This window comes from Nesoenas mayeri (genome assembly GCF_963082525.1).
Source record: "Nesoenas mayeri genome assembly, chromosome: 5".
Classification (NCBI taxonomy): domain Eukaryota; kingdom Metazoa; phylum Chordata; class Aves; order Columbiformes; family Columbidae; genus Nesoenas; species Nesoenas mayeri.
The window spans coordinates 16905667-16926637 of record NC_137548.1 but is presented as its reverse complement, the minus strand read 5'-3'; the positions used below and the strand labels follow the sequence as shown (position 1 = coordinate 16926637).

At 39.7% G+C, this 20971-nt stretch overlaps 1 protein-coding gene across 3 annotated transcripts in view; it reads left to right on the top strand.

Annotated features, from left to right (window-relative positions):
- Positions 1-20971, top strand: part of UNC79 (unc-79 homolog, NALCN channel complex subunit) — a gene marked incomplete at both ends in the record, with an annotated part of 108724 nt that overhangs the window by 24658 nt on the left and 63095 nt on the right. For 2 of the 3 annotated variants that reach the window (XM_080345566.1, XM_080345567.1), the window contains 16 exons: positions 186-214; positions 1252-1481; positions 1816-1987; positions 3855-4085; positions 6010-6200; positions 7521-7644; positions 8871-9011; positions 10388-10609; positions 11228-11455; positions 12856-12997; positions 13311-13390; positions 13475-13623; positions 14677-14834; positions 15189-15370; positions 16663-16864; positions 18707-18886. In XM_080345566.1, the coding sequence (XP_080201692.1) occupies positions 186-214; positions 1252-1481; positions 1816-1987; positions 3855-4085; positions 6010-6200; positions 7521-7644; positions 8871-9011; positions 10388-10609; positions 11228-11455; positions 12856-12997; positions 13311-13390; positions 13475-13623; positions 14677-14834; positions 15189-15370; positions 16663-16864; positions 18707-18886 (2661 nt within the window). Of the gene's footprint in view, positions 1-185; positions 215-1251; positions 1482-1815; positions 1988-3854; positions 4086-6009; positions 6201-7520; positions 7645-8870; positions 9012-10387; positions 10610-11227; positions 11456-12855; positions 12998-13310; positions 13391-13474; positions 13624-14676; positions 14835-15188; positions 15371-16662; positions 16865-18706; positions 18887-19926; positions 19993-20971 lie in introns of all 3 variants that reach the window. The other variant, XM_080345565.1, reaches the window with a different exon arrangement.

The following is a 20971-nucleotide window of genomic DNA, read 5'->3' as shown; positions in this document are numbered from 1 at the left end:
GCAGACCTAAGTATATAGTGTCCTACCTCATACAGTCCAACAGGCTTAGATATTTCAATAATATCTGCTAACACAAATTTAGCCTGAGACACTTCCTTTCAGCAAGTCCATTTTCCCATGGCTGCCACAGTAAAACAGAAGGATCGTCATTCTGTGTTGATGTTTTGTATGCCTTCCCCTTACAGCTGAAATTTCTGCTATATGTCAGAAGAAGGTAAGATTCAGTTATTTGTGTGATGGGGCATGATTTGATGTTGTGTGTAATGTCATTCCATTACTATGTGGTGCGTTCTTTTTTGTACCATTCCAAATTTTCACAGTTTGTCCATGAATGCATTTGTTGGTGGATGGGAATGATTCAGCAGCAAGGTTTCTTTTTGTTAAAACTGCTGATGCTTGATTTGAGTTGTAGGTTTCTATTGAAGTGGCAATTAGCAGAACAATTTAATTATGCATTTGAACTCTGTTTTTATTCTATAACTCTGCTTATGAAGAGGGTAGAGCAAGATATTAATTTTAAATCTAATAGTTTATGTCTTCTCATCATTGAAGTCTTGGATTAATCATAAATTGAACAAAAAACGTACTGTAAACTGTATATTATAAAAAATGTATGGACTGAAAGTCTTCAGTGCTTGGCTCTGAAAAGACTGCTGACAAAAAGAATCTGCTTGCAATGCATACCAAATAGTGTGTTTTAGTAACATTTTAATAATAAGGAATACAGCGAATAACATATTCCAGGTCTTGTGTGACAAAGAAAGCTTTTATGTTGGTGGCAGCTGGCAAAAATAAAAGTAGTGCATATTTTGGAGGCTTGGATGGTTACGTATGACAAGGCAGCATAAACTGATATGGCACCATTGATTATATTCCTAACGATCTGCCTGTTGCTACATGTAACTTAAAAAGACATTCTGAAGTATAAGCAGGGGTTAAGAGAACTACTGGAAACTTTAGAGATTGTTCCAAGCCAGAAAGTTGAGGCTGATGACTTAAATGTTGGTTTGGCCTGCTCCAAAAGAACAACTGTGATATTGAAGTCCAAGACCAGCAATTAGGCCTGAGCTCATCTTTCTGGGAGTTTAGTGACACTTGGCATCAGGAGTTTGCACACAGCTGTGCTTATGTGTAGTGATTTTGGAAACAACCAACACTTGAGCCAGTTCCCCAGTGCTCTCATCCCTGTTTTCAGTTCCACTTCCTGATACTTGTGGCCTAATATTAATAAAGTATATTTTTATTTTGCAGAACTGTAGTTCACATGTCAGAAGAGCTGTTGTCACGTGCTTCTCAGCAGGCTGCTGTGGCCGTCATGGCAACAGGCCGGTGCGCTATTGCAAAAGGTGCCATTCAAATCATCACAGCAGTGAAGTTGGGGCAGCTGCAGAAACCCATCTGTATCAGACCTCACCACCCCCTATCAACACCCGGGAGTGCGGGGCAGAGGAACTTGTGTGTACAGTGGAGGCTGTGATCAGGTAACATGGCAGCTTATAAGGCATCATGGTGTAAAGTTTGATCAGGCTTTCATGTAAATATTGCCTGCAGATCTTGTGCAAATTGATTTTAGTTTCACCAGCGCAAGTTCAGAGCAGGGTGCTCTGAACGTTGCTGCTTTAGTAAAGTACTGATCAGCTGTGAGTGTTGTCCTCGTGGAAGAAGCCAGCCTTGAATCCTAGGGTTTGATGTTATTTTATTACTGTTTTGAGGAAAACAGTGACACCAGATGCCTTAACCTCTAGTTATTGTTGACCAGATACCCGTATCCAGTACAGGAAAGCTGCATTCACTGACCACAAGCTTGTTTTATAGCTTGCTGAAAGAAGCAGAGTTTCATGCTGAGCAGAGGGAGTATGAACTCAACCGCAGGAGACAGATGGGCCTCTCTTCTTCCCATCACTCCCTGGACAACACAGACTTTGATAATAAAGATGATGACAAGCATGACCAACGCCTTCTGAGCCAGTTTGGAATCTGGTTCTTGGTAAGAAGTTCTTGCTCATTTCTCTCACTCACTCTCCTTTCTTTCTGAACCCTCAATTTTGTATCCTTTTTTCCACTTCGTGGCTTTAGTTGGATACTTTTCTGATTTGTAAGCAAAAAGAAGTTCTGTGAAGCTGTCAGACTTGAAGATTTCAGAACTAGTTTGGGTGAAGCTGCTCACTGCCTTCTGAGTCCTGCATAGAGTTTATAACAGAATTATTCATCCTCTCAATTTTTTTATTGACTTCCTGTGTGCCATCATCTTCTCACACGTGCTTCCTGCTAAGTGCCATTATTTTAACCTTAGAAGGCAATCCACTAAAGATCTGTCTTTCACCTTCCATCTTTCAACATCACTCTCTGGAATTTCAGCTTTCTCTCTTACCTCTAAATAGGTTGGAAGAGTCTTAGTGGGTTGCTTTTCCTTCCTGCCTTTAGATTGGTCTAGTTGGATCAGTCTGAGTCGTTCTACTCCAGTTAATTCACCCAATAGGGGCTGACAGAGTGAACTGAAGTGAGAGAGAACAGGTTTTGTTACACTGTACGTACCTCATCCTTGACTTGGAGAATTTATCTTTCTATGATAGGGAGGGGGAGCTCACTGACTTCATTCTAATCTTATAAAATCTCTTGATCTCTCTGTGGTGAGTGTTGGCAGAGATGACAGCACAGATTGTGAGCCATAGTGGGTTGCTGTTTTCTTTCATAAAATGAATACCTTTCATCTAGAAACTGGACACAGTTCCTATTAAAAAGGCTGCCAGCTGATACTGCCTTTGAGTTAATGCTCAACTGAGACAAGTGCCAGAAAGCAAACACCTTAACTTCAACCTGCAATGAAGCAGAACATTGAAGACTGTAGTTTGAACTGTCAAGGCTGTTGTCAGCTGCCTTATCCCAAGAAAAAACATGGAGGAAAAGTACTTGTAAGATGGATTCTGGTCTTCTGTGGGAAGCAGTGCTGTCTGCCGTTTCCCCAGAAATGATGTGAATGTTTCTCCTTTGTTCACTTGCTGCAAGGCAGCAGTCACTGATTTCAGGTTGCCAGGTGCTGAGTGTACAGCTTTCACTAGGAAGTGGCAACAAACAGCTGACAGGTGGTTAAAGGAGCTTCCTAGGTCTCCTGTCATCTGTTATTTTCCATTCTTCGGATTCAGTGCAGAAACCTGATTTGAAGCTTTGTCTCCTGTCCCCAGAAGACACCAAGAGCTCAAACAGCAGGCAGTTAAGGGCTTAGCAGTGTGTCTGGTCTGTGAACTGAGATACAGACTTGATCTCAGATTTGGGACAGTTTTACAATGCGGATGTCATTGTAGAAAGAGAGAATTTGGAGAAGGAGAGAAAAATATTAATTATATGAGAATTTTTTGACAACTTAAAACTCATATTCCTGTCCCAAATGAGGACAAAAAAAATCAAAATCTGAATATTTTTGCAAAGCAAAGATCATTTACTATATTAAGAACACATCTTTTTTCAGAGTCTTTGGTTTGTCTTTCTATCATGTACATTTTTTATATATGTGTGTATGTGTATCTTATATTTTACCAGGCATTACATTACCTTTTGAAATGAAGAGTCGTCATTTTAAAGTTCAAAAGAAAATGTTTCAGTTTGTCAAACTGTTCTGTATTGATATTTCCAGTGTTGAAACCAAGAAACCAGTGTTTTTTTCCCCTCTTATTGTTATTTTCTGGTTTGGAAATTTTTCTCAATTGTCCTGTGCCAAACTCTATTTAAAACTGATCAGCTCATTTGCCTTCTATGTAATCTGCATTCATGTATTGCTGAGAACATGCAAAACATAGTAGACAATTTGCCACCTTTAATTCTAGAAATGAAACTTGATTTGTGTTTCTGTCTTCCAGGTGAGCCTTTGCACCCCCAGTGAGAACACCCCCACAGAGAGTCTGGCAAGGCTGGTTAGCATGGTGTTCCAGTGGTTTCACTCTACAGCTTACATGATGGATGATGAAGTTGGCAGCCTAGTTGAAAAGCTTAAACCCCAGTTTGTTACTAAGTGGTTGAAGACTGTTTGTGATGTCCGGTTTGATGTCATGGTTATGTGCCTCCTTCCTAAACCCATGGAGTTTGCCAGGGTAAGAATAACTTATATGAAGGTTCCTTTATTTGCCACAGGGATTAAAGTCTTAAGTATAAACACAATTTCTCCCCCAGCTCTGTCACGGCAAAAGAAATCTCAGTGGTTGAGGGAACAGTGGAGTTCAGGAGTTTTTTGTTTTCATAGCATTTTTAATTCTACTGTGTTAGAGAGAAGGGATTATTTATATTAATATGAAGACAGGTTGGAAGAATATTGTAGGTATTGAAAGACAGTATACATTTTTGATAGTTGCACATTTCCATTATGCTGCCGAAGCACCCAAACTTGTCTTTAGTAAAAGGTGTCATTTGACTGCTCCCAAATATAAGCCTGTACTTTACTAGCCTGCTTTACTAATATTTCCCTGTTCTTTGCATACCTCATCTCTGCAGCTGTAAATTAAGGCTCATGAAATCACACAATTGTAACTGAAAGGAACTCTGTGCATACTGATGCCCTGTAGCTTCAGATACCTGATTTAAGTGATTCAGTTAAGAGACTAGTCTACCGTGGTTCGCCATATTGCAGATGGAGAGAAAGAGACTTGTCTGAAAGGTCATTCAGGCTGCCTAAGTGAGACTGTTGCTGGAATCGCTTCTAGAAAGAGTCTTTCTTTCCGTCCATAAATTATGAAGCAGAACTCACCTGGATAGTGAAGACGGGCAACAAAGTCAGGCATGTGAAGATTTCTCTATAGAAAATGAAACATCAGCTTGAAAATAGTAACTTTATTTTTGTGAGGGGTTTAAGACTTTTTCCTCATTTGTCGCTTTTGTAAGAAGACTTTCATTTTGTGACCCTCTTATGTAAAATGCCCAGGGGACATGTTGGTTTTGTTTCCTAAAATCAGGAGGCTAGACTAGGAAGGGCCATAAAGATGTGATATATGACATCATCAGGGGTGAAGTGTGCACTCGTGGATAATTCATGACTTAATATATGGGATTTGCTGTACGTGTGCAGACCAGCATGTGTATGTGTCTCACTCTGAACCATCGCTCTGAAGATACCCCTGGCTGTGGGAGGACTGGGGCACACATGAGAGGCAAATGGATGAATTGAGTGTTAGAACTTAAGAAAAGACATCAGGGCTTTGAGGCTAATGGGGAAGGGAAGGACTGAACCTCATGTTGTAATCTGCACTGAATCTTTTTCTTGTCTTGGATCCATTAACCTGAATTTATTACCCCCACTGCAGTGTGTAAGACTAGACCGACAACTTGCCAGATTTGCGAGGGTTCACTAGAACGTGAAGACAAACAGCCATGAAATTAGCTGTGATGAATGGAGAAAAAATAGTTGGCTGAGGTTACCAGTAGTTGCTGCCAAAACAGCAGGCATCTCAAGAGCTATTAGTTAGGAACAGCAGATGTGAGCTGAGGTCAGTTAGAATAATTAATCCCTGTAGGCTAGTTACTTATTTACTTAGAAGTATATTTTTTGGCTTCTATCCCTTAGAACCTTCCCTCAAAAAAAACCACAAAAAAAGACACAAAACAAAAAACCCAAACAGAAAAACCTAACAGAACACACAAACACAAAAGAACACCTGATACGGACCAAGTTTTTCAGAACTGTAACAGGTTGCCCAGAGCAAATAATTGAAGGTGTAAGTTTGAGCAAACAAATCTGTCTCTTGTTGAGAACTGTAAACAGTGAGAGGTTACTCTGTATCATGGCCTTGAATTGAGCAAACTTCATCTAAATCTTGGACAGTGCATTTGTGTACTGTGGGTCAAATGAGAGAGGAAAAAAACAGTGCAATCCCTATGGCTGAATTCTAAATTCAGCCTGGAGGGTGCTAACGATCACCCCCCACAATTTCTTGGCTGCAACACACTGAGCAAGTTTATGGTTCTGGGCAAGTTACAGGGACTAGAAGTATCGCTCATCAGTCTAATTCCTGTAAATACCCACAGGTTGGTGGATACTGGGACAAATCGTGTAGTGCTGTGACCCAACTAAAGGAAGGGCTGAATCGAATTCTGTGCTTGATTCCATACAATGTGATAAACCAGCCAGTGTGGGAATGTATCATGCCAGAGTGGTTGGAAGCTATACGGACAGAAGTGCCTGATAACCAACTGAAAGAGTTCCGGGAAGTGTTGAGGTATGCAGACATATGTGGAACCATTCAATCATTGCACATACTGATTGTTGAGAGTTTTAGCACAGTAAGAAGGTGACAACAAATAAAAATGGCTGTGTGCAATAGACAGTAGTGAGTGAATGCTTCTGAATTTTGTATGACTTACATTTACACTAAAGTGCTTAAGCTTTGGGAAAGTTTCCTTTTATTGCTCCTGATATCATTGAATCTGTATCAAGAGCTAACTGCATGGATGCTTTTTTGCTGTCAGCAAGGCACATTTTCAGTGCCTTCCTGCAGCATGGTGGAAAAAGCATCTTTCTTCTTCTGGCCAGCTGTTGATGAGAAAAGGTGGGGATTAGTGGAGCTGGCACATAAAGAGCAGCGATTTGTATTGATTTAGTTAATATCTTCCCCCATTGAACGAAGAAAACACTAGAATAAGAATGGTGGCTGTCTGAGTCATAATTTCATGTATGCCTTTGGCAATTAATTTACTTTTAACTGATTAAGAGACTCTGAAACTGACTGTAAGCTTATCACAGAATCACAGAATGTTTGGGTTGGAAGGGACCTCAGGAGATCATCTAGTCCAACCCATCTGCTAAAGCAGCTTCACCCAGAGCAGATTGCACAGGAATGTGTCCAGGCAGGTTTGAATGTCTCCAGAGGAGACTCCACAACCTCTCTGGGCAGCCTGTTCCAGTGCTCTGACACCCTCAAAGTAAAGAAGTTTCTCCTCATATTCAGATGGAAGCTCCTGTGCTCCTTTCTGTGCCCACTGCCCCTCATCCTATCGTTGAGCACCACTGAAAAGAGTCTGGTTCCATCCTCTTGACACTCACCCTTCAGATATTTATAAGCATAAATAAGGTCCCTTCTCAGTCTTCTCTTCTCCAGGCTGAACAGACCCAGCTCTTTCAGTCTTTCATAAAAAAGATGCTCCAGACCCCTAATCATCTTCATAGCCCTCCTATGTTTGAAGATATTGGTGTAAACTGTTTAATTGTAAACATGAAATAGTGGAGGAGTGGTGAGATGAGAAATTTTCCCATTTTACTTTTGATGTTGAAAAAGATATTGCTATCAAACGAAACTGGGATGACATGAGATGTGATCTAAATCCTTAAGGTGCATCACCAAATTCAGGGATGACCTTGTGCAGTCAGGACAGGTGGTATCAGCAACCCCAACTCCTGTGGAGGGTGAGGATGCAAGTAAGATTACAAAAGCATCATCAATGCTGGTAGTGAAATTTCCTTTCTGCAAATTTTCTGTTGTATCTCACGAAGTGTTTGCCATGGTAACTCAGTGATGCTATATTTTTATTCTGCTTTTCAGCAAAATGTTTGACATTGAACTTTGCCCTCTCCCTTTCTCCATGGAGGAGATGTTTGGCTTCATTAGCTGTCGATTCACAGGGTATCCATCCTCTGTGCAAGAGCAAGCATTGCTTTGGCTGCATGTAAGTGTCCCCTCTTGACAAGTCATGCTGAAGCACTTTATGATTTTGTAAAATAAAAAAAAAAAAAGAAAATAAAAAGTGAGGAGGGGGGAAGAAACCACTTTTCCAAACATCATAGAGCCTTTCCGCCCTTTGCTTAGTCACAGCATAAGGATGGTAGGTAGACAGACCCCAGGAAACTTTATGTTACTAGCCCATCATGGGCAATATAATGGGAGCCTGGAAATTCCTTTTACCTCTGAATGTCAGTTGTGTCTTTGGGGCCATTAAGCTCTCTGACCTCTTTCCAGCAGTAGTTGTTAGTCTCTGCAGGATTTGATCTGTAGATTCTAAAATTAATTCCAGACTCCAAAAGCAGCTGGATTTGTTCCCACATACGAAGCTCTGGATTAAACTAACTCTGTACCCATCAAGCTTTCTACTGCTCTGGCCCTTTTATGCTATGTTTGCCCACGAAGCTGGTGTTCACATAGTGTTCATATTCAAAAGTTATAGGGACAATCATGTCTGCAGGCGGCAGTTAATTCAAAACGATATAAGATTTTCCGCAACACCTTGGAATAATGCCTGAATTCTTAATTATCACTTACTTTCTGCTGAGGGTTATTTTAGTTAAGCCTCAGCAAAGACCATCTTACCTGATGACTGTAACAATTTTCATGCGTACAGAGTTTTCAAATAAGGTATAATTTTTTTAGATTTTTCTTGACCTAATAACGATTAATAACAAGTGTGAAGAGCTCACATTTGTCTGAGTGTTGGTGACAAAACAGATGATGAATATTCCCTCAGTGATTTACAGATAACCATCCTGTCACTATGTTGACACCTGTAGGCAACAATTCTTACTAGATTCTTAGAATAAATACAGGAATTCAGTTTTAAGTAATAATAAATATAGTAAATAGTTATTAATCTAAGTATTGGTAAGACTTTCGGTATACAGAAATACTTTTGTGGAACAACCTCACATCCCTGTGTGTTTGTGCATAAAACTTACCTCAAGGCACACCAAGTGGATGCCAACAAATATTTTGAAAAAACTTTTTCTTTGCCAGTTCTCTTTTGCCATAAAAGAAATCTGAGCTCGCAGCTCACCTTACTGAATCCCAAAATTAAATGCATGGAACTTGCTGAACTGAGGATCAAATTATAAAGGTTCTTATAAAATGACATTTTTAATCAAACTTGTAACTTATGCTTTTTTGTTTATGGTCTTTCCTTAGGTATTATCTGAGCTAGACATTGTTGTTCCTCTTCAGTTACTAATCAGTATGTTTTCTGATGGAGTTAATTCCGTAAAAGAGTTGGCAAATCAAAGAAAATCAAGAGTCAGTGAACTGGCAGGAAATCTTGCAGCTCGGAGGGTAACTATTATTTATACTGCTTATTTTTTTTTCTTAGAGCAGTTTTCTTAATAGGATGCATGTGAAGATTTAAAAGTTATCTTTCAGTATGGCAGCATTTGAATAGAAACACTATAAATTGTGAGAATGGGAGGAAATTGGGATGACTTCTTCACTGTATCACATGGTCAGTGCAAAGATAGTACAGAGAAGGACTGCAGAAAAACTCTGCAGTTTTTCCTTAGTGAAATGGTTTGTTTGGGATATGTTTGGAGTGTTCTTGGCATCTCTTCCAACCATTATCATTCTCTGCACCCTCTTTAATAACTGTCAACAACAAGTTATTGTGGACAGCTGGTCACCCAGAGTGAGCTTTCGTGCTCTAGTACTAATTTGGGGACCTAGATAGGTTTTGAGAGGGTGACAGAGCAGAATTTATTTCTGTTTCCTTGCATTTTTTCCCTCCATCCAGGCGATGCAAAAATTGATCTAAAGTTGTCTGTCAAAGACTTACGGTCTGGAAGAAAACATGTACAGATCTGTAGGTGCTACCTGTACTTGGATGGATGTGACTAACTTCCCAGTAGCCTTGGACAAAGTCCTTCAAGGACAGCGGATGCTTGAATGTCCAGATTTTTAGATTTAAGGAACTACAGGATCGAGGCAGCTGATGATTCCTTACGAGTGGTGTGCCTGTCTTCTGGTGTAGATCAGCAGAGAGCACTCCCACAGCTAGCCCATCACCACTTCTAATATTGGCAGAAAAAACAGACAAACTTACTGTCTGGTCTTTCAGACCATAGCTGTCCTAAAAATGGACCTCGTGTGTCATCTAACTGTGTATCTCCCTGCAATACTTGGAGGTACTCAGAGTGTTTTGGGTGCTGCAGCCATTAATCAATGCAGACATGCACATCTTATTACTGTCTAGTTCATTTCCATCTACCTTTGGTGTAGCCATAGTTACACTGTTCTCTTGAGATAGTTTCCTTTATTAGCCTCCTGCTACTGAAATTTGTGTCCCTGGATCATGGAGCAGGTCATTGTAACCTGTACGCTGTAACATTGTAACCTGTAACATTGTAACACTTTACTGCCTGCAACAATTTTCTGTTTGGTTTATGATATTAAAATTCTTGCTTAGTAGAAATAAGATATTGGATGTCAGCCACTTAGCTTCAGCGAATGTGTACATCTGTGCAGAATATGATTCCTGTACTTCCATGACATTTTATTGTTTAATGACATTAAGGGCCATATGTAGATTTTGCAAAGAGGCTACAGAAGGGAATAGTAAGGCTGTCAAAGTTTCTTCCATTTTATGCAGTTTTGTATAGAAATGAGAGTGCTTAAATGCTTAACAGTCTTTGGGACATGTTGATTCTTTATGTTTTCAGGTAAGCATTGCTTCTGACCCTGGGCGCAGAGTTCAGCACAACATGCTGAGTCCATTCCCAAGCCCCTTCCAGAGCCCGTTTCGGAGTCCAATGCGTAGTCCTTTTCACAGCCCTTTCAAGAACTTTGGGCACCCCAGTGGAAAGACAATTGATTTTGACTGTGAAGATGATGAAATGAATCTTAATTGCTTCATTCTGATGTTTGATCTCATCTTGAAGCAGGTACTTGTGGAAGAAAAACACCCACATCGAGGGAACACTGAAGTTCTGTAGTCAGTTCTGGCTCTCCTTTAATGCTGGATTGAGGCCCTTTCTGCTGGGGGACTGGCATGAAGTATAAGACATTTAAATCTCTCTACAGCTGCCATCTACCTTTACCCATATAGGAGTTCTAGGTTCATGGTCAATGAAGAGAATTTACATACCTCCATATTTATGTTAGATAGCTCATATGAATGAAAGGAATTTCTCCTTGGAGATATGTTTATTTCTACATAGTAGAAGCATAGGCTTGTTGATAGTCTTAAATTAGATGCATAATTTTTGGATAGCTAAATGTTTACATTGTAAATTGGAGGCCAAGTGTTTTGAATAACTGTCTCCAGGTAAAATTCATGGATCTTGTGCTTGGAATTGTCTATTTAACTTCAAAACCTTACTCTAGCTGTTTGAGCTTGGACCTCAACACCAGTGGCAATTTAAAATTGTGAGTTGCAGTTTATCTCAGACTCTTCCCAGTACTGTAATATAACACTGGCAGAAATGTAGGAATAGGCAGAACAGTTAGTGCTCTGGCTTTTAAATAAGTAATAAATCCTTACTCTTTTCATTCTCTTTCAGATGGAACTCCAAGATGATGGTGTCACTTTGGGCTTAGAGAACAGCATTTCAAAAGATATAATATCCATCATAAACAATGTGTTCCAGGCACCATGGGGTGGTTCTCACACCTGTCAGAAAGATGAAAAAGCAGTTGAATGTGGTTTATGTCAGTCCAGCATTCTGTGTTACCAGCTGGGTTTTGAGCTGCTGGAACAGCTTGCTCCAAAAGAAGAAATCAGGCTTGTGGTAAGTATACCAAGAAAAGGCCTATATTACTGGTGTGCTGAAACTCCTTCATTGTTCTCATTACACTGTGCACAAGGGAGCAAAGCCATGCTGACCTGTGGCATGGAGGATTTAGGATGTTAAAGCAAAATGCAATTGAATTGTAAAATTTCGTAAGTTTCAGTTGATTTGAAGAACCTGGGGACGATGACGTTATTCATCCAGTATGAACTCTTCCCCTGTCAACACTGAAGTGCTATTTCGCTTTCGAAGGAGACTCTTATGATACTGTGTCTGAAATAAAATGTGAAATGTTAATACTTACTGCTTTTCATCTTCTTCTAAGAGCTAAGAGTGGATATTTTGAAATGGTTGATGATTTTGAGTGAATCACTTGTCAAGTGAATAAGCCTTAGTTGGTGCTTGATTGTTGAAAATGCTGAGCACTGTTGAATAACAGAATATACTTCAGATTGAGTATTCAACTTCAGTAGACACAGGTACTCTCCAGTTGCTAGTCATCATTAAAGTCCTTTGTAGCTTTGCAGAATTGAAGCATTACCTGTGGTGTGATGAATTTATTTTAAGCTGTATATCTATTATACATAACTGTTCCATCTGGTAGTTCAGAAGACAGCATTGTTCCCTTTAATCTGAGTGCTCATTTGCTGTGGCATTGTAGTGGCAGGATGTTTATTAGTAATTTTTTTTTCAGTGGTGAGCATAGTGATGCCTTTTGATGTGTAAAAGTTTCGAAATCCCATTTGGATGTGTATGCTAGTAGTAGGTATTGTGCATGTAGTATTCAGTAACTTGTGCTGGAAGAATCATCTTTCAGTTCAGCTTCTCACCTCAACCAAAAAGTAGTAAGTGGTGAAGTCTTTTTAGTGCTGGGGCTTGGTACCATTTCTAGGATCCACCTTGCAATTTTATAACATGAAGGTCACAGTGGCAACCTGTAATTTCGAGCTCCTGGCCACAGACAGAGGTAATTCCAGCCTGCTCCTTTATTCAGTCTAGAAGGGATTGCAGCAGCCCTTGCCTCTAAGCCTGTAACTCCACAGTTGTGTAGGAAGTGGGCTCTGCTCCTGTCTGTCACTCCTCTGAGGCAAGGAAGACAAGTTTGGTGAAACCACGTCCCCATGACTGGATTCACCTCAGCTCCAATATGGATCTACAGTTTCTGTTAAGTTGTATCACTTAAGCTTGTGTTTGAAACGTAGTCATCTTCTCAGTCTGCTTTTACTGATGCTGAATTTTAGATGTGCAGGTGATTTGAATGCACAAGTGTACATGGAACTAGACAATGTCTGCCTCATTGAGCTCAGCTTAGCACACCAAATGTAACTTAAACAGCAGAATATGGCCTCATATGTTTAGGTAACAGCAAAAACCAAATTTAACTTATTATGTTCTTAAAGGAGCCCACAGATAACCTCGAGGATAGTCTTCTGTATACTAGACCTGAGTTTATTATAGGAACTGAAGGAGAAGAAGACGACAAATTGGCACCAAAACATGGAGAAAACCCAGGAAATCACAGAGAGACCAAAGAAAATGCTGGTAGGTGAGGGGTGAGAAGGTTGAGTATTTCAGGAGGGCTTTAAATGACATGCTTCTGCACATATATTAATAGAATACAAGGTTCTGAAGCAGTCTTTCAAGTCCAACAATGCCCTGTCACTTTTTTTCTCATGGATTTAATTCTTTCAATGTATTGATTAAATAGGAAGGCTATTTTAATGTTGACAGCAAGAATGACTGTCTCTCAAAAACGTGTTAGAAGAAATCTTGGCTTTTTGAACATATAAAGTAGCAATAACGTTACAGATGAGAGAACTTTAACAACATTTTATGTAACTTACATTTTTAACAGCAATAAAGAATGACACAGAAAGAAAATTTTGTTATCAGCAGCTTCCAGGTACCTTGAAGCTCATATACACTATATTACAGGTAACATCGATTACTTGTTTGTTTAGTTTGAATTTTTGGTTAAGTGGTGTCATTGTGTTGAGAGTAGTTCGTCTGCTTACACAGGAAATGTCAAGGTTTGATGAACCCGACATTCTTTTTAACATGCTGAACTGTCTGAAGATCCTATGTCTTCATGGGGAATGCCTGTATATAGCAAGAAAGGACCACCCACAATTTCTTGCCTATATTCAAGATCACATGCTGATTGCAAGGTAGAATTTTATTGCACATTTTGTCTTCATGCTTTGTTGGTTCTCCAACTGTACATTTGTTGTTGGAATCAAAGAATTTGCAGGTTTAGTATGAAAAATTAACAAGGGGTAGCAGGGAAGCGTTCAAAGATTGAGAAACTGTATAAGGGCACATTGCACAGGCTGAGTAAGAAGTCGCAAATGAAACCAAGGTGCCCTGCATTGTCAGTCATGGCTACTCTGTCATGTACTACTTGTTTTGCCGTGAGTCAGAGTTTCTCATACTGGATAAAAGCATTGTCTGAGGTGGAGGTATCTTCCCTGACTCTACAAAATAAATGGTGATATAGAGACAGGCACACAGTTTATAGGGCTTTAGCATTAAAGCTGGGAGGGCAACAGTATTGCACCTGATTTTTAAGAGGTAAAGGAAGCTTTCTCATTTCATCAGAGTGAATGGGTTTGAAATCTGTGTATTTTAAGGCTCTCTTTGGAGAAACTGACTTTTGCAGAAAACTCACTGAATAAATGTCAGCATAGCATGTTCCAAAATACAGTGTGTTCATCAGTGCTTACAGCTGCTCTGTATCAATTCCATTGAGCACCTCCTGAGACTGTAGGGTTTTAGCAGACTCAAGAATCTGTCCTGATTCTAAATACCAGCAAATTGTGAGCACCCAATATCTTAGTCATTTGTGAATGCACATGATTCATTATGTCAAGAAAGTTCATATGGTTTATGCACAGAAGCTGATCATACTGAAACTGCTAATTAATAGCATGGATTATATTCCGTGGCACTTGTGCTTCGAATTAGGCAAACTGTTGTCAAATCTGAAGTGTTTTGTTGTAAGGAATATTTGAACCTGGATTTTCAAGAAAAACTGTCGTTGAGGATTTGCAAGTAGCTCTATTCTACCAACAACTCCATAGCATTCACATAAATGCCCTGAATGGCTTGTAGAGATTTTAGTGAAAAGTACAATCCCACCAACAATACACTGTAGACATTTAGAAGAAAGAGTGTTAAGGGAGTATTTTTATAAGCAGGCGTGCTCTTTTTGATCTTTCCAGCTTATGGGGAGTTGTGAAATCTGAGTTCTCTCAGCTTTCTTCCCTGGCGGTCCCACTACTTCTTCATGCACTTTCTCTTCCCCACGGAGCCGACATTTTCTGGACAATCATAAACAGCAATTTCAACAGCAAAGACTGGAAGATGAGATTTGAAGCAGGTAGGCCTGAGAAATGTATGCTATTTGCTCTTTTTTGCTTCACTGAAAATGTAGAGCTCTCTGTGTTGTAACTGAGGGGACCTAGAATAGATAATTATCTTTTTGCTGCTTTGAGAAGTTTTGGAGACAGTCCAGTGCAAAACTATGGCACAACAATGCAGTAAAATAGAAGAAAACATGATACATTTTGGATTATTGAAGTAAAATCAAAATTACAACAACTTGCCAGATTTTTTTTTTGTTACTTTCTCAGATGTGCATATTTCTAGGAGAGGCATATTAATCAGGACATAAAGAAGCCATTGCCTAAATTAATATGTGTATTTTCTTTGTCTGGGGGCATGGCTGCCCCAGTGGAGAAGGTGGCTGTGCTGTGCAGGTTTTTGGATATTCACTCTGTGACAAAAAACCACCTACTGAAGTACTCTTTGGCTCATGCATTCTGCTGTTTCCTGACTGCTGTGGAAGATGTCAATCCAGCAGTAGCTACAAGAGCTGGGCTGTTACTTGACACTATAAAGAGACCAGCTTTGCAGGTAAGTTTGTTATGTGGGAAAAAATATGTTCAAACAGGAATCTGGATTTTCACCCAAAGTTCAAAGCGGTTCAGGTGTACAGCATCATGGTCACTGCTAAGACCTTTTTAGGCGAACCTTGTAGGTCATGGTGATTGACATATACAAAGAATAGGCAAGGGAAATGACACTGCTCTAGCCCCGACTTAGAGTCATAGAATCATTTAGATCAGAAAAAGCCTTTAAGATCATTGAGTCCCACTGTAAAAATATTGACTGCAGAAGATTACTATTGCATTTGAACCGCCCTTGTAGAAAGCTGTAAATGTTTTTTATAATTTTAAAATTTATTGACATTTTTCAATTTAAAAATAAATAAATATATAAGTCTTATGATAACTTGCTGAGCTGACAGTGAGAAAGTGTATTCAAGCAACATCAAACATGATCTTGATGCCTTAGACTTACTTAGGCGTGTAATTTTAAGCAGGAGAGATTCTGCCAGTCAGAATCTCATGATTGAAACTAAGCAAATATGAAAGTGGATCAGACCCTATGTATTCAAGCAAGATACAAAAAAAAAAAAATATCTCATAGTGTACAATCAGTTCTAGTTCTCTGGAGAACAGAAGGGATATGTATTTTAGAAAGTTCACTGTTACTGTCTATAAAAAGGTGTTAATACTTGCTAGTTTTATTTAATATAGTGCTTTTTCAAAATAGTTTGCAGAGAAGTTGAATTCACTGAGTTCACCGAGACTATTACCAGTACATTGCACTTTCATATTTAATGTGTGTGTTTTCTTCTCAAAGATGTCTTGACACTAAACCCACAATTCCAGTGCAAATAAAATACGGAAGAGTTCGTGTACAGAAGGACTGAGGCAAAGTGCTTCTGAGAAACTTCACCCATAATCTTTCTTCCTCTATTTGGGCTCGCAGGTTCATTCTTTTTATAATTAAGTCTTGATTCAGTTGCCTAAATATAAGTTTTTTTCTCAAGCAGGGGTGTGTGAAGAGAATACTTTGATAGCATGTACCAAATGTGCAGTAGGACAGAACTTTGCCTGTACCTTTTTATTTGTCAAAATCTAGCAAATTCTACATTCTAAATATGATGTTCTTTTATTTCCTTACTTACCTTATGTTTCCATTGCTATCAGTTCTGACTTGGTAGGAAAAAGGAGCTAAACCTTTATCCTATACTAATTAACAGGCGAAGTTGTGAGCTTTGACCTCCCTTTGCTTTAAAAAATGTTTTCGCATCTCAGTTCTGTGTTGTTTTTCTTTTTTTTTTCCCCGCCCCTCTATAGGGTCTCTGTCTCTGCCTTGATTTCCAGTTCGACACAGTTGTCAAGGACAGGCCCACAATTCTTAGTAAGCTTTTGCTGCTTCATTTTCTAAAAGCGGATATTCCAGCTTTGAGCTGGGAGTTCTTTGTGAATCGCTTTGAGACCTTGTCTCTGGAAGCACAGCTTCATCTGGACTGCAACAAAGAATTCCCTTTCCCAACAAGTAAGAGTACAAATCAATCTAATCACCTTTTATCAGCTTCTGGAATTTCAGCTGTCTGGAGGGGTCCGAGAGAGACGTAGGTCTCACTTGTATAAATTCTCTGGAATTAGGTAATCTTTCAGGCCAAAAGACAATAAGTCTAAGTGAGCAATTTTTGATTGCCCAAATACAGATGAAGCTATATTCTGTCACACCTTTGAGCATCATGTTTTATTCTCTCTAGGATGGGATTGCCAGCCTTGGTTGAAATGTGGTCTGGTTCTATGATCAGCTGCAACCTGCGTTAACCCACTTGTTCTTCTGTAGGTGTTCTTATCCTATCAGCATTGCTGTTCTCAAAGGCCTAGGTCAGGAGTGTCAAACTCATTTTCACTGGGACCCACATCAGCTTTGTGGTTGCCTTCAAAGGGTCAAATGTAATTTTAGGACTGTATAAGTGTGACTGCTCCTACATTTATACAGTCCTAAAATTACATTCTGCCCTTTGAAGGCAACTGTGAGGCCGACGTGGCTCTGGGTGAGAATGAGTTTGACAGCCCTGGTCTACGTCATGTCTCACCCTGTTCTATTGTGGTCTCTACAAAGACATGTCTAGGAGCTGTATGACCCTTGAAAAACAAACAAGTGTATGGGGCACAGCACAAGAGGTACACGGGCTCTTAGAGCTGGTGCACAGTTAACTATTTCTCCACTGACAAATGTTTGTAAATGTTTGTCCTGTTCATACTTGGTTCTTTGATGAGATACCATGTCTCCTTCCATTCACTAGGCAGGGAGTAAAAAATTGTTTGTGCATGATTGTTTAACATTCTGAGTAATTGAAAACTTCCTTACCCAAATGGTGGCCCATGAGGCAGATCTATTTCCATCTGATTTGCTTGGAGGAGGTGGGGACAGCTGTTTGGACAGCTTGTGCTCCCTCAGCAGCCTAATGCCTCCACCTACATTTACATGGAGCCCAATGCCGAAAAAAGCCCAGGCCCTGCTGCTGCATCCATACAGGAGGTGGGTGGAATGGCAAACATTTTCTTCTTGATATGTGAGTAACTTCACCCAAAGCTGGAAACTGCTGCTGTGACCTGAGGAGGGAATCTCAGCACTGGTTTCTAGTACTTCTGGCTGCAAATGTAGGGTCAAATCTTTAAACAGGAATATTTAGGAGTGATTTAAAATTTAAAATATGCAAAAGATATTTTTCAAATTTCTCTTTAACCTCTTTGCCTTTCCAAAGACATAAATGGTGCAAAGGTTGGGCTCACCAGCTTTAGTTGCTCAGATAGTTAAACTCAAAGGGTTTGAATGCACTGTAGACATGAATGTGGAAATGCCTAATGTCCCATTAAGACCTGCAGTGATACTGCTGGTAATACTACTGTAAATGCATAATCACACTCTCGGAGTTCTGGAGCTGCTGTTCAAATCCAGGATGGTAGGTGTAGCCAGGACAGAGAGGTCAGCGAGGCAAAACTAGAGGCCACATTTGGGTATGAGTGCATTAAATGTGATCCATACTCATGAGATTTCTGCCATTTTAAACCAAGGATGTATCATATTCCCTTAGTCTGAAATTCAGGTTTTTGTTTCAAGAACCTGTTCTTGTCCAGTCTCTAAAGAAAGAAGTAACAGCGTGATTTTTTTAAACACAGTTATGCCACATGGGGTTTTATGAATTTCAGAATGAGAGCACGCAAATGAGTACCTTGCAGGTGGACCCCTTGAGCCCAAATGAAGCTTTCTTGACTTGAGTGGGACCTGGGGCCCAGTTGCATTTGGCACTTGGCAATGTTAGGACCTCACCATGCTGTGGAATGAATCCTAACTTGGTCACTTGCATTTGCAAAGCTATCACTGCTGTCCGGACAAATGTCGCCAACCTCAGTGATGCAGCAATGTGGAAGATCAAGAGGGCTCGTTTCGCACGTAATCGTCAGAAGAGTGTGCGTTCCCTGAGGGACAGTGTGAAGGGACCAGTGGAGTCAAAGAGGGCGCTCTCCCTTCCAGAAACCTTAACCACCAAAATTCGTTGAGTATCTATTTATATTTTTGTGGCACGCCTGTATGTTCTCCCTTAGGATCGTATCCTATTGCTGGGTACACATCAGAATTGTCAATATTTGTCCAATTGGGATAGCAAATTTAGGTTTCTGACTGATTTGGGCTTTATTCAGATAATGACAAGTTAGTGAGTTTGACAAAGAACATAGACAAACAGTATGTCTATGCTGTGTTTGTTTAAAATGCTAAAACAAAATGCTCCAAGACTAGTTTGTGGATAGATTTTAATTTTTATTTGTGCTGAGACACAGTAGTTTTGTCTAAAATAGATACAGTGTTTACAGAAAAGTTCCTCTTTTACCAGTTTATTTATTAATTGTAATTATTAATCAGTGTATGCAGCATATGCTAGACATCCTAAAAACAACTGTTAATGGCTCAAATGAGCTTTCAGGTATCTTCAACGTTCCTTTATTACGACAACAAGGTCCATGCAACACATCCTTTGTGCCAGCTTGTAGAGGAGGACTCAGGTGCTATATGGAGCGCTGTACAGATATCTTTCCAAGCAGAAGTAAAGCTTACACATTCTCATTTAGAGAAATTTACAAAGGTTAGTCTTTATATTCAAATTGGGCCTCTTGTGTTGCTCCTACCAGTATAATGGGAACTGATAAAATGTTCAAACCTGAGTGCTGGTGAACTGTTAAGTTAAAAGGTAATTTATTTTCTCCAAAATAAACACCATCATATTTTGGGACTCTTAGGTAATCCTTGACCAATTTCAGATCCCGTATAATGTCTCCTGTGTGATGACTTTTGTATCAGCAGAGCCGTAAAGCAGAGAAAACTAGAGTTACAGAACATAGTGCAAAAAAACTGTAGGGCACAGAAGTTATGTATTTTGGTTACAGTTCACTGCCTGTCAACAGTACATGAGTAAATTAATATAAATATGCTAGCACTGGGAATATGGTGAAGTATAAAATATCAGTGCTGCCTTTTTAAACAGAGTTGCTTTTGTTTTTTTTTTCTTTTTTTTTCTTTCTTTTTTTTTTTTTTTAAAGCTCTGAGCTTGACCAGACATGAGCAATCTGCTCCAGCACTTGGAGGAACACCAGAGCAAACACCAGGTGGGTTTGACAAGATGGGATATTTTGATGGAACAGAAAAAGGAGGCACTGGTGCTGGCTTTCTTGCTGACTCATAAGATTAAATTTATGCAAGTTGCAAAGGCACAGAGAATCACATCTCAGCATGGTTCCAAAAGGTGTAAATTGAAGTTTTAGTCTCAGTCTGTACTGAAAACTGTCCCCAGCTGTAAACAGTACTTCAGGGCTAGGAGGAGGTTATTCAGAGGCAGTCAGCTATGTCCTTCCTGCGTTTCGTTGCCCGCAGGAACAAGTAAATCTTTAGTAAGTTGGCCCCATGGGTCACCTATGGTCAGCCTGATCTTTGACCTTCCAATTTTAGGAACAGCAGACAGAATGCTTTTGATTGTCGTTACTGTAAGTTACCCTTCTCTCCTCTGTATGCTTATAGGCGTCTTAAGTCCCTTATTTTATATTTACTGACAATTTGTGGAGATGGCACCTCTGTCAAGCATCAGTAGAATAGCTAGGTCAGCAGAGTCCAAGTAATCTCTAAATAATTGTGACTACTGACAGCTGGAAATCAACCAGTTCCTTACAGAACATATGCGCAGATTGTTGCAGGCTCATAGAAGGAAGAAGTGAAATAATGATGCGACGAACAGACGCGTCAGTAGATGATTGTTCTTCATTTAATGACGCCATTCACTGGCTGTATACTGGGCTTAGAGAAACCTGGCACCTAAGAAGTGTCAGTCTCACAGTAGGTATTGTTAGCCATTGTGATTTTATTAGATGTATTTTGGTATTTCAGAGCTTCAGTTTTCTAGGCTCAGGTTATTAATCACCCAAGCTGCAAATTCAGGTTCCACCAAAAATGTGTATGTATAAGAAGTTGCATGTAGCTAGTAACCAGTGATGCAAAGAAAAGTCTGACAATAAGATTCAAAATTACCACAGGTTCTTTGGAAACTAGGAGACATCTGATTTGTCTAAGGAACTAACTGAATCTTAACGTAGA